A 14,404-nucleotide genomic window follows, 5' to 3' on the forward strand; every position below is an offset into this window, starting at 1 on the left:
ATTTCTTATCATTACTGTTTTGCTACGGAAAAGGACTTCAAAGCTGATCTATCCGAAGCATTCCTCACCGACGGTTTAAAGGCTGAGCTCAACATCAATTTATGCATAGAAACCCAAACATCCATTCTGTAAAGGTTATCTTGGACCAACAAAATACCAGAATCCGCCTGCCAACGTGATCTGCTTTCCACCAGCTCTTGCCAGAGAAGAAGGAAGGGGGACTTTTTATGTACCATTTCAGTCTGCATGCCTGGATACGCTGCGATGCCGATGCAGCAACTGACAAATTCCTTTCAAATATACAAGGAAGCATTGTGCCCGCTGAGGCGGCGAAGCAGCCAGTGAATTGGCTAATTAAATACAACCAGAACTAAAGCATAAAAGGGGGGGGGGGGGGGCCTTGCATTTCTTCTCCATCCTTTCCCAACAAGTGTAAATGGAGTAGGCTCTAATAACCCATTTGCCTCTCGCCTGCTGAGCAGAGGAAGGCGTGGTATGGTACCTGATGCTGCTGCCTGTGGTACTTTGAAGGCGCTGACAGACACTTGTCAGTAAGGAAATGCTTGTTAAGAGTTGCCAGATGTCTTTGCTTTTCTCTGTTTGATGCTGGGGAGGGGAGCTTGGGGATAAGGGGGGGCAGTTCTGTTGACGGTGTGTGGGGCTCATTAGCCTTTTCTTACCCAAGTTATCTTGGGGAGAGCTATCTGTCTGAACAAAGGAGCGTGTCCATATTGAGCCATTGTAATTATGGTTGGAGTTGGAGGATTTGCTTGACAGTTTCTTTTCTTGCCTCCCGTTTATATATTCTGCGTGCATATAATAGCTATAGGTATGGAGGGAGATGGAGACGAGATCCGGCGGTAATTGCCTTAAGAGGACTGCACCTTATATTCTCCCTGCTTTACCCATGTTCTCTGCTCCAACTCCCCATTCTTTCACACACACACACACACACACACACACACACACACACACACACACACACACACACACACACACACACACACACACACACACACACACACACACACACACACACACACACACAACAAGTAGGGCAAGAGGGTTTTAAAAGCAATCCATATTTATATATATGAGTCAGGCATCAATAAGACAATGCCATAATTGCTTAATTTGCCTTTATGGATCATCTTAGTTGGCATGGAAAGTTGTGTGACAAAATTTCATCTTAATTAATTCATGAACAGAAATATAAAATAAGCTGAGAAAAAAGCCCAGTGGAGCCGTTCATATAGGCCCACTGTTAACTATAGCTGCTGCTGGAGACTAGGGTCACCAGGACTGAATACATTACAATTTAATGATGTGGTTTTAATCTATTTCCAAGAGTTTACAATTAAATGAAAAGAAAATACCTCCATTAGAAGTTGAAATGAATGTGGCCCTTTTACCTTCAACAACTTTTTCCACTTCCTCTCATCAGCTGAAGTTTCAGCTTCCCAATCACGAAATCGCCACAGAGAATAACGGCACACATTTAAAATGGGATTTTCATGGTCTTTGCCTACGCTAATGTGTATGATATTATTTTGTGATTGAGCTGGACAGTGATGTGTGAGATTACATGTGGCAGAGGGTTCTTTGGGAGAGGTCGTGCTATAAAGCCGGGCTCATCTCTGAAGGTAAATGAGCCATTAGATTGAGTTCCCGTTTTGGTCACCCAATCCTAATGGGTCATCTGTCTCCGAGTCCTCTGGGTCAATGCAGCGAAAGAGTGACTGCCAGAACGCCTTCTATTTTTAAGTGATTTGTTGCCGTGTACAAACAAATTGAGTCTAGTATATATAGTCCTCGGCTGGGGATCACAACAGTTCATTAATAAAGCATCTATAAAATTGTTAGTGTATGGAGCTCGATGACAATCTCGGCAGTGGGGATAAAAATAAATATGCAGAGGATCAGCGTATTTGAGTTTGAGTTGATGACTACAGTGGCTTTGCTAACTGAATTAATTACGTGGACCAGAAATAGATACTATTCAATGTTTTTAATCTAGATTTGCAATAATTAACGGTCAACCTTTTTTACTAATACAAACACTGTTGTTATTTTTTATATGCGAGTGCACCAAGCTTGAATAACAAGCTCATTAAACAAAACATGTGACCTGCCTTTGTTTGAAACATGCCTAATTGTATATTCTACTTATTTGTTAAATGCAATCATAGAAAAATACTTGCTCCAATTTAAGTGGAACTGGTTGGCATGATAGATTTAAAAGGCTTCAAGTGTTTAATATTGCAACTAAACATGGCTTAGCGGGGAACAAAGTTCCCCAAGAACCACACAATCCTACTCTCTCAATCTCTCGTCTCCGTTGATCCCCAGGAATGTGTTTGTGGTCAAAGGAAAGCGTCTCTCCTCTTTCTCTTCCATAGGTCCTTTCTCTCCTCATATCAAACACTGAAGCAAACCACTCAGATCTGTAACTCAGTCTCGCTCTATGTACCCGTACAATGCCCTCTTCTCCCTGACTATTTTCTAACAAGCCCACTAGGGTATATCAGTGAAAGCCTTCTGGGACTCATTAGTTCGCCTATTGGTGTCAGAGAGCATCTGTGTTACCTATAGGCAAGATCAAGGTAATGCCAAGCATACTTGTAGCAGGAGCTGCAAAGCTGACTATACACTGTAGGATTAAACACAAACCCAAAAATATGTTTAGAGTATGATTTGACACTGCAATTGCAATGGTCCAGAAACGTTTAATCATTTGTCAATGCTCCTGATGAGAGATCTATCTCCAACTAACAAATGACTCAAAAGCCTTTGTTGACTTAAATAGGTTTCTGTGTGTCGACGGTTTCTACTTTCAACTTGAGTGTTTGCAGTTGCTATCAACAATATGTGCAAAATATTTGTTGCCACGTGAGCAGTTTATCAAACCTCTGCCATGCTCATTTTTCCCTTGTCTTTTCCTTCCCTTCCTTCATGGTTTTCAAACCGTGTTGCCCTTCGGCGAAAGGGCCTTGTGTTTGTGTAGGCATCCCGGTCCCTAGGACTCCCCAGCAATATACGTATCTTCACCTTATTACCTCGGAACAACCGTGTTGGCTGACAGCTGTTGTGTGTGTGTGCGTGTGTGTGTGTGTGTGCGTGCGTGCGTGCGTGCGTGCGTGCGTGCGTGCGTGCGTGCGTGCGTGCGTGCGTGCGTGCGTGCGTGCGTGCGTGCGTGCGTGCGTGCGTGCGTGCGTGCGTGCGTGTGTGTGTTTGTGTCCTTGTATGCATTTGTGTGTGTGTGTGTGTGTATGTGTGTGTGTGTGTGTATGTGTGTGTGTGTGTGTGTGTGTGTGTGTCTGTATGTGTGCAGTGGTGTGGATGTGCTCAGCCAGACAGTCTCTAACTTTTTTAAATCCTGCCGCTCAGTAACACGATGAGCACCCGAGGCATAAACACGAAAGGTTCCGCTCCCGCTACCTCATCCTAAATGACTGTTTACCACCTAATGTGTCAAGTGTAGCTTGTTTAATTAAACTTGTGTAGCTTGTTGATATAAAGAAAAATAAAACCTTGACTTGCGTGGCAGCGCGGGGAGGAAGGAATGGGTAAAGGGAAGTATAGTTTGGGGCAATGGCTCCAGGTAGGAGGGAGGGAGGGAGGGAGGGAGGGAGGGAGGGAGGGAGGGAGTGAGTGAGTGAGTGAGTGAGTGAGTGAGTGAGTGAGTCAGTGAGTGAGTGAGTGAGTGAGTGAGTGAGTGAGTGAGTGAGTGAGGGAGGGAGGGAGGGAGGGAGGGAGGGAGGGAGGGTGGGAGGGTGCGTGTGTGCGTGCGTGCGTGCGTGCGTGCGTGCGTGCGTGCGTGCGTGCGTGCGTGCGTGCGTGCGTGTGTGCGTGCGTGCGTGCGTGCGTGCATGCGTGTCCCTGCAGCCTCACTTGGTAGGCGTGTGCATGCTGGGTAGGTGTTGTCTTATTGTTTTCCATCCATATGCATTTCTTCCATGTAATTGCCTTGTGGCCAGAAAGTCCATCTCAACGTGTGCTCTGGTTTCCTCTGTTCATTTCACTTAAGTCAGAGATTTGTGGTGTACTGTGGTATTCCTCATGCAAGGAAAACTAGCAGGAAACGGTGTACTACAGAAGTGATTGACAATCCCATTATTTTGTCCTCTGCACTGTATGTATCATGGTGTGAACTATCAATTACTTTTTAATCTAGATCACCCAGGGTGGCAATGGGATAGCCAAGCAGTCATCCAATAGCGTGGCATTATCTCCAAGGTTTGACTCTGGGCTCTACTTTACATTACCATACAGTGACCTGAGGACGCACTTTTGGCAGCGAGCCATTCCTCACTCACAGAACCTAATTTACCTTTTGGCTACCGGCCATTAATGTCTGACCGTCATTCACACACACACACACACACACACACACACACACACACACACACACACACACACACACACACACACACACACACACACACATACACACACACACACACAAACACACACACATACAGACACACACACAAAAACACATACACACACACACACACACACACAAAAACAGACACAGACACACACAAACACACACACACACACACAAACACACACACACACACCCAAACACACACACACCCCAGTCACAGGCTTCTCATAAGGCTTGTCTGTGTCCCTTGAGAAGCCCATTGAAAAGGGGCGACAAATCCGCCCCTTCTGCCTGGCTCCCTGCTTGTTATCCAGAATCTGCTTGATCTAGCACAAGCACCAATCTTCACAAACAGCACCTCAGAGGGAAGCGACACAAAAAGATCCATGGGCTTCAGCAACAGACATTGTTTTAAGCACCGTCTTGTGACTGCGCTTGCTGCCATCGACCATAAAAGAAGGGGCAACGCGTTATCCAGACTGTCATCAACACTTCATCACAATAGACATTTACTTCTTTACACAAAAGATACACAAGAAAACATAGAGACCATTTGATGTGTGTCTGCATCTGTGTGCGTCCGTGCGTGCACACATAGTAGACAGATACCCCACCCCACTGTGCAGTGCTATACACAAAACCCTTGTTGATGATGGGATGTCATAATATTAAGTTAATGAGCAGATGTAGGGAAAAATAAACCGTGTTTCTTTTCATACCAGATGACAAACTTTGTCCCAAGTGAAATTTCTAAATGATCATGATTTTCCTCGACCTTTCTCCTTATTTTACACGCATACTTACACATGTCGTACATATCAAATATTTGTTCTCTCTCTCGCTGATTCAGGTTGGCTCTTTATTGTGAGGCTAAATGAGGAGACTGTATGCAGCTTTATAATTCAACTCAAGTAACTTGAAAGCACTCCATGTATAAAACACAAGGCCAAAGAACAGAAGGCCAATGGGCAGTGAAGTAAGCCTTGCTTATTTCCCTTTAACCTTCACATTTTCCCCGGAAATCTACATTAAACGATAAGGCCCTGCAGGGATATTTTCTGTTTTTCAGCCCTGGAAGTGGCTTGGATATTCCTCATTAACAAGTCTACTTGAAATCAGCATAATGTGTTGTTGAGGACAGGGGAAAAACAATGGAATGTGTCACAGAGAAATAGTAAATGATTTGTAACATTGTGCGATATGATTTTGCAGCAGAGAACACACATTTTGTGTTCCATTTAAATGACTTTTGAGTAACTCCACTGTAAATGACTATTCCATGGAGACTCAGGAATGACAGAATGATACGTCTGCAACACAATTACACAACACAATTATGATAAATCGGATGTACCCAACCCCGCACTCAGAGTTCTACATGAGAGGGGGACTGCCGCTTTCGTTAAACCATAAGCAACCAGAGCTAGCTACCCTGCATGGATGTGACTAGTAAGCAATCTTTGAGTATTTCATATGTAAAAGCCGCTGTAGGACATAATCTTACAGGGCCTGCTGTCTCGTGTACATCATGACCACCCCTGACCAGAAGCAGTGAATTACCCTTCCAACATGCAGGGCTTTATTCATGCTTTTCTCCCCTTCTACACTGTTCAAGGGATTTGGGGCGAGTCAGATAGATTAGATTAATCCTCCCCTGGCATGTAGGCCTAGTGCTTCTGTGTACTTGAGCGCATTGCTGGAATTTGGCCTTTAATTGGCCTTTGAGGGATGACTATTTCAAAGCCTTAACGTTGCGTTAGCTTGTGACGCCTCATCAGATACAATGGATCGTAAAAATAAAGATTCAAAGAGTATTTCTACCGCGCCGTGGTGTGTGGAGCATGCGAGCCGGCGGCTGGGTAGAGTTCGAATAAGCTATCGCTAAATGAGCTTTTATCCGTCTTATCTCCCGACCTGGCTCATGTACCGAAGGGTAACTGGAGAGAGCCTAATTGCCCGATGCGTTGGCTTATGCTTGCTAATAACGGTATCTGCAAGTACTATCTGATTGCTAACCATGGAGGTCATGTTACACAGGGCATTTAGAATATTGTATTCCATTCTGCTGTGTGTCTGTGTGTGTGTGTGTGTGTGTGTGTGTGTGTGTGTGTGTGTGTGTGTGTGTGTGTGTGTGTGTGTGTGTGTGTGTGTGTGTGTGTGTGTCGGGCGCAGTGAGGTTGTTTACCTATTATCCTCATCACCTCTGTTACCCGCCTCGCTGGCATTTAGGACTCGTCTCCTTTTAAAGTGAATAAAACATGTTGACAAGGGTGTGGGCACAATTGGCTAAGGTGGGTTGTGATCATTACCAAAGAAAGGTAAATGGCACACACACATACACCCAGTTTATTATTTTATATTAAAGACTTGTGGGAACCCAGGACCTGTGTGATCCATGTTAACTAAACGCAAGTGAGAGCCTTTATTAAAACATTCAAGAAGAGTGATTTGCAATGCTCAAATACAAGGCAGTTTAAGAGCAGTAGGTCTACTGGTGAGATATGGCTCAGGGAAGACTTTAGTTCAGCTGTGAACCATCAGAGCGTTGTTGCATTAGGACTTATGACGTATCCAGCATGCAAAGTGATTTATGGTTGGGTTATTTTTAAGGTTATTTTAGGTAAACGCCTCTTCGCTGACCATGTTCAAGCAAAAAACAAGGCTGAACGGCAAACAATCATAGCAACCAAACACTCTGTTAGAAGGAATTACTTTGTGTAGTCTTATGTTGCCATGGTCTCCCTCAATAGTTACTAATACAGATTACTTATTTACAAAGTTGAACAATTGAATAATGTGTTTGTTATTTAAAAAAGATAATGCAAAATATAAATATTGATGTATTTATCTATATATATATATATATATATATATATATATATAATATATTTGTTTTTAAATGTCTTAAAAAGTTAATCTACTTAGACTTTTAATCATGTTAGCTTTGCTTGTACTATGCTCGATCTTCAACGTATTTAATTGAGCATTATTTCACGTTAAGTTTAACATACTAATGCTCCAAAATAAGCTTCACAAGGATGGCCAGCAAGAGTGTACATCAGCCCTTAAGAGTAAGAAACTCTCTACTGTTACACTTCGGCTTTTCTTTGAATGATGATCTAACCAAGACACCTCAGGCACTTTGATAATGTATTATGACTTACTCTCCTCCTTAATCACCGTATTCACTTCCTTAACCTTCACTTCTTATTATACTAAACCTATATAAAACTCATTTTTGGGACACCATACTTCCCTGAATCCCTGAGAACTGAAATTAAGCAGAGCATCCCCCCCCCTTCCCACACACACAAGACTGAGGCAATGTTTTGGTTAGATGGTCTCTACAAAAATAATATTACTGATTTGAGGCAGCTTTTAGGTCGCCACTGCCAATAAAATACCACTCCCTATGGACCATAAATTATTTACCCGTAATGGCGTCATGAAACTGATTAAATACAGCCACAGTATATTTCCGTCTTGTTCAATGGGTCTGTGAATGTGAAGTGCTGATATTCACTCATTCCAACAGTGGTGGTTCATTTATTCATATGTACCACAATACGATTGAGGATGTTTTTGATGGTCTTGAGCGATAGGCCTTCGGATGAATCTGGATTTAGCACATTGGACGTACAAGTTGGTGAGCATACACCCACACACAAGGCTGGGCCCCCAGTAACATTGGACATACAAGTTAGTGGGAGCAGACACCCACACAATGTTGGGCCACAGGTAGAAAACATACATGGGGAATAGTAGTGTGTTGTTGCATTGTTGTTTCTCCTTTTTTTACAAGTTAAAAAAAGCCCTCTCAAGAGTGTCCTATAGGAAAGGTCACAGAGTAAAGGTCAGCATGTAATTAACATTATACATCATCAACAATCGCGCACCTGACTCATTCAAAAGTTTGTAATACCCGCCAGCTATACCTCACCTGACCCTCGACACTGGCAATCCAAGTCTCATGAAAAGGTAATTCTCTCTATGAATTTAATTTCTACATTTTAAACAACGCACGCATAAGGCACCAGATACTCCATCCCACCACAACCAGCATGTTACTGTGCCAGTGTCTTCTGGCCGCGGCTTCCTTCCTGTCCAGTGGTTATCTGGATTCTTCCTCTGGAGCGCACTTGTGGAAAGACATCCCTCACAGGGTGGGCCGTGGGGCTGTCAGTCTAGATCTGTCTTCGTTTGTGTGTGTGTTCGTGAGTGTGTATGTGTGTCTGTAGGGTGGGCTTCTACATCAAGCCCAGTGTGATGCAACTGTATTCGCGCTGCAATCGCGCCAGCAGCAGCACTTGCATCATAAATTCACATTAGAGAGGAAGGCGACCAACAATGTGTGTATGTGGGTGGGGGTGGGGGGACAGAGGGTCGGTCACAGTTGACCAACCCAGATGCCGAATAGCCATCATCACATTACCATAGAAACCTGAGAGCGACGGAGCATAAAATGCCCCCTCCAACGACTGAACATTAAGAACATTGCATGGTTTATAGGGACATTTGAGGTATTTCTGCTTTTTTATTATATCTATTGGCCGACGTTATAAAGTCGGGAATTTCTACGGTTGACCTGAATGTCAGCACACAAAGCGCCATTACATGAGCACCGCTCGGTGGGCCCGGCAGCTCTCCAGGTGTTTGTGGAGCAGCAGACCAGCACAGTGAATGTAATTACGGCACTCTGGCCATCTGATAACCTGCCACTCTGCCTCTCAACACGAGGAAAGAACCCCGGCATATTGAATGGGATTCAGCAAACATGGTAGAGTAAATGGAGAACTTATTCATGAAGTGGACAAGAGGGAGTTCAGAGTGTGACGTAGGGCAGCGGTTATAGACACATGTTAGAAGGCCTATGTATTTTTTTCATAGTTATTTTATGTAAATGGTCCATACACCTACACACACACACATATATATATATATAGACCTTATATCAAATTTTGTATGAAGCATGTATGACATGCTGTGCACATTGGGGGGAATTTAACAATGCTGTCAATTTAGAAAACGGCGTTCTCTTAAAGGTCAGAAACGGCAGAGCAAATCTAGCCTGCTGTGCAAATATTGCTTCCATAGAAAATAAAAACACACACACACATCAATAAATAAATATTTAGAGGACATTATAACAAAACTGAACTGATGTAAGTAGACCAAGGCCTTGGCTAAGCAAGGACGAACATCAATGCCTGTTTGGCAGAAGGTGGGCAAGCAGACCCTGGCCCTTCTCGCCCCGAGCCCACATCAGAGCTCAGATCCTACCTATTTAAACTTCAAACGGGTCCAGGGGACCCGTTTTACCAATGGCAATAGACCCATGCAATCTATAATAGGAGCTGGAAAAACAATCCTTACCCTGAGTCGGGTTTCTCCTTCACCTGTATCTTCCTCCACACCCCAGCCCCCTCTTTTATGACACATTTCACAGCACGCGCCACATGCGTACAAGAACAGTCTCACGCCGTAACTGTGGAAACATTAGATTGTGAGCAAACTGCACATGGGCCTCGCTCCTGGGATGAAGCAGCAAGCAGACTTCACCTTCAGGGAACGGTGTCTATGCCAGCCCTCTGAGAATTGCTCCTTTGTAGGTTGCCCTCGGTTTACCACCAGCAAAGAGCCTATGCTCACTGCCTTTGGCATGCCGTAGCAGTTGGACCTGTTAAAACCATAGGAGAGAGACGGCATGGGGGTACACAACACCACAGCATTGTATTCTTAATACAGATACAAAATAATACAGAACCACATTTCATAGCTATTGCCATGATGCAACATCGTCAGCTTATTTTAAACACAGAGAAGTGGTAGGAACCTGGGCAGTACCACACTTAGCAACCATAGTGAGAGGTTTGACATTCTGGTCGGTGACAGGTTTGCTCCAATTCTCAGATCTGTTAGGGGCACCAAGGGCAGGTCCAAACAAGGATTGCTGCAGGCGACATGTTGCTGCAGACTACATTAAAGAGATTGTTAAAAATGTTAGAGTATGCACAAGAGATACACATTGTCATCTCGCGTTGATTGACTCTAAAAGGCCTGGGGAAATTTGCTAATTTCCGTACCTAGACAACTGGCATACATTTAAATCTGTGACGGATATATATACAAAATACGGGCTATGTAATAGTGTAATGCCAGCTTTTTTTCTCTGAAGTAAAAACGATTCTTATTTAGCAAAATGCATATTTATCCACACGACACTAGCAATCCAGGGGATAGATCATATAAACAAAGGGGGAAGCATTCCAACAAAGGAAAGGCTTTTACGCTTCTTTCCCTATATGATTTGGATTCAATTGTGCCATTTGCATTGCATTCATCTAAAAAACACTTCATCAGCTGTACCTTTGACATCTTTGGAATGGTTTTACCTTATTTGGCTGTAATAATGTTGGACGTTTATTTTTTTTGTTTCTAACCCTATTTAGAAAAAGCACATTGGAAAACCTTGTAGCATGATGTGTAGTGTGAATAAAGGATGTTTTTAGTGGTATGGTTCATACAAGTTGTAACATTCCTTAAGGCGCTTCTGATGTGTTTAAAGTAACATTGAGCTCAAACCGAGTGTGTGTGTTCCCAAATTCCTCAAACTACTCACTCTTGCCAGAGAAAAAAGATGAATATAAAAATCACCGATGAGGCATTTTATTTAGGATGGAACATTTTTCACAGAAAAAAAAAAGATCTTTACTCAATGCAAAAAACTATGTAATTAGCACAATAAGTAGGCCTTTCCAAATACAATAAAAGCAATAGATTAATAGACAAGCAGTATAGTACAGTCAGGAATAATGACAATAAATTATTTGCACTCCTACCCATTTACCTATAAAAGCCATAAAAGTCATTTCTGTCCCGGTTCTCCTTTAAGTTAAGTTAGAAAACCACAACAACATAGTTACACCCCCAAGGTTGATGCAATGACACATTGTCCATGCAATGTTCAAGTATATAAAAAAGTACAAATTGACATCACAGCTACCAGATGCGGGAGCATGCGTATATTCTTCCAATGGAAGTCATGTGTTTTTTATTTTACTTCTTCTTTATTGGGGTGGGATTAAGGCGCCATCATGGCAGACAATTGTTTTCTGTTATTTCCACAGGGAGTAAGAGAAGCAAGAGCAAGCACCCTCTCATGCAGACCATAATAACATATTGCCTTTCGCTCACTGCAGGGCATCAAAGACAGTGTCCCCACCTCCCTTAAACATCAGAGTTGATGCTGAGATTGGCTAGTCGAGGGTCCGAGTTGATCTCGTACCGGTAGTGGTAGCCCTCCATGTGGTCCCGGCACGCGTCACGGATGTTGTACATCCACCGCTTGATGCCCTTGCGGTTTAGGTAGAGCACCAGCAAGAAGATGACCCCGATTAGGGCCAGCACCAGACCCAAGAACACGTAGGACGTCTCCAGGACCCCCTTCATGTCGCCCGAAAAGTTGCACTCTAGCCGCGAAGCGTCAAGCTTCAGTAGAGGCACGTGCTTCATGTTGGCCGGGTCCACGCAGGTGAGGTTCTGCCGGTCAGTCACTAGCTCCGAGTCCTTCAGCCACTCCACCAGGTCCTCCAGGAAGCAGTCACAGCGCCAGGGGTTGCCCGCTAGGAGAACTCGTAGGCCGGGCTTGAGGCTGAATTCTGCCAGGGTGGTGTTGGGGAGCTCCCTCAAACTGTTGTCCCTCAGGTCCAGGTCCCGTAGTGGGGGGCCAGTGAGGGTTCCGTTCAGAACAGCTATGAGGGAGCCATTTCGCAGGCTCAGGGTAGTCATCTTGGGGAGGCTGGTGAATATGCCCCCCGGGAAGATGACAAAGTCATTGTTGGACAGGTCCAGGCTGGTGAGCTGTGAGAGGATTCCACTCTGCAGGACACTCAGGAGTACATCCAGGGAGGAGCGGTTGTGGAAAGCACTGCTGAGGTTTAGGACTTGCAATGTATTGTTTACAGGGAAAGCTCTAGCGCTAAAGTGCAGGATTTTGTTGTTGGTTAAATCCAGCCTTAAAAGGTTTGGCAAATTGTCAAACACCGTTGAATCCACAGATTTTATCTCGTTCCCATTAAGATAGAGATCTGTTAACAGCTCAAGGCGGGTAGGAAACGACTCCACGCCGAGGTTAGTAATGTTGTTTCCTGTAACAAACAAGGATTTAGTATTGTCTGGTAATGGTTGTGGAATTGAGTCCAAGTCCCGATTTTGGCATTTAACAGTCTGTGTGGCGCACAAACACATGTCTGGGCAACCTTCACAGGTCGACACCACGGCGAAGAAAAACAGCACACGAATCAGACCGAGATGTGTCGGTCCGTCCTGGGGCTGTCCACCCCTTTTCACACGCGTAGTACACATTTTGACTCCAAGGATGACCAAAACTGATAAGAATACCGCACGTAAAAATTGCGATTGGACCCGACTCAGTCACGACCTCGATCCGTGCCGAGACGGGAAACTTTTCAGCGGTTCGCCCCCGACTCTGCGTAGCTGTGGTCCTCAGTTCCGAATCAAACTTGATGGGATAGATCCAAAGAATTGGCCCCAAACCATAACTATATAAGTCTACATTTCCTTGAATGGTATCACCGCTACGTGGTAAATTATTTGAGTTACTTACAGCACGCTATTCCTGATCCCAAACTTGAAATAAATACCAAGACACAATATTGTCTCATTTAAAAACGAACTGCGCGTTTCGTTTAGCTTTTGTCGTTGCAAGACAACTTATTTCTAAGGATGAAAAACAACAATCAAGCCTTAAATCCACATGACGCTATCGTTTGTGCCTTCTCGTTCTGCACGCCGGTTCCAAGACAGTGGGATACCAGGGGAGCTTCTGATATGATGCCACGGTGCAAACCAGAAGGAAGGGACCAACCTCTTTTCGTACGAGGGGGAGCTACAACTAACTTTACTTTCAGTCAAATTCATTATGTACCTCAAATCCTCTTGCAATGAAAGACCTTTATACCCTTTAATATAGGTTTAACTGATTAACTGTATAACGTTTATCTTGAAAAGCAGCACACATGCCAAAGGGACCAGAATGATGCACACAGAAATCTTGGTTTGCTCCAATTTCACTTTTCGAGTGGTGGTGATATGAGATTGTGCCCCCCATGGGTAAACCAGTTTGATATATAGGCCTATTATAAATGTTGTCACCCTAACCAGTTCTCTAGGCTCTAACCTAGGCCTGCACATGTATTTGGTTACTGTCATTATCTGTTGGAAACACATAGGACTTTGACATATCCTTTAATTTAAATGATGAATGACATTTCAGGAGCAGACCTTTTTCAGAAGATTTACTCGATTATCAGGATGGCAACAAAATCCTTACTCAAACCTAATCCAATGGCCAAATGTTATTCTGAGAAGATTTATGATTATGCTTAGTCCCTAAAGTCTCGGGCCTGTGTTCACAAGATCCAATTCTAGCTCATTGGCCCTGTTGAAATGTGATTTCGACCTTTACGGTTTCACAAAGATATCAGATGGAATTGTCCCCACCTAGTGTTATATCATTTGAATACACAATTCTGTATACAGTAGACTAAATACAGAATTAATGTGTTCATCAAAGAACCCCCCCCCCCCCCCCCATACACAACCGCACAAAGAGTTGAATAGACAATCCTTATTCACTTATCACTTCTTTATTAATGAAGGATTAGTCTCAGTGAAGCCCTGCTGTTGCCCTTTCTTGACCCGATGCAAAATAGGCCCTATTACATCAAGTACAAGCGCATTGAGAAAAAGTCATCTTTCATAAGTGAAGCTTTGAGGTGTGAGATTTTCATTGCGATTTTTTTACTACCCTGTCACTCTTAAATTGAATGATTGATTGAATGAATAAATATTAATAATTGTAATCTTTTTTTATTGTCTAGATACTGAATTTGGCAAAACACAATTACCTGTCCTTTATTGTGTTATATATTATCCACCAATAATTTAGACAGTAGACGTGGGCCATGGTGTCAAGTCAGGACAAATCAAATC

General features: G+C 43.5%; 1 protein-coding gene across 2 annotated transcripts; it reads right to left on the minus strand.

Moving 5' to 3' along the window:
• Positions 1 to 11,452: 11,452 nt before the first annotated feature.
• tpbgb (trophoblast glycoprotein b) lies at positions 11,453 to 13,223 on the minus strand. 2 transcript variants are annotated; one of them, XM_056602372.1, is made up of 2 exons: positions 13,017 to 13,223; positions 11,453 to 12,537 (listed from the first exon to the last, which is right to left on the minus strand). In XM_056602372.1, the coding sequence occupies exon 2, from the start codon at positions 12,176 to 12,178 to the stop codon at positions 11,618 to 11,620; it is 561 nt and encodes a 186-aa protein (XP_056458347.1). In that variant the 5' UTR covers positions 12,179 to 12,537; positions 13,017 to 13,223; the 3' UTR covers positions 11,453 to 11,617. The 2 variants fall into 2 exon arrangements, with proteins under 2 accessions (XP_056458347.1, XP_056458346.1); XM_056602371.1 differs by having other exon boundaries at positions 11,453 to 13,223.
• Positions 13,224 to 14,404: the final 1,181 nt, after the last annotated feature.

Source organism: Gadus chalcogrammus, chromosome 11, assembly GCF_026213295.1.
Source record: "Gadus chalcogrammus isolate NIFS_2021 chromosome 11, NIFS_Gcha_1.0, whole genome shotgun sequence".
In the NCBI taxonomy this organism is placed as follows: Eukaryota; Metazoa; Chordata; class Actinopteri; order Gadiformes; family Gadidae; genus Gadus; species Gadus chalcogrammus.

Excerpts from the sequence above, each read along its gene's own strand:
- tpbgb (XM_056602371.1), bottom strand. The coding sequence starts at position 12,754 with ATGTGTACTACGCGTGTGAAAAGGGGTGGACAGCCCCAGGACGGACCG.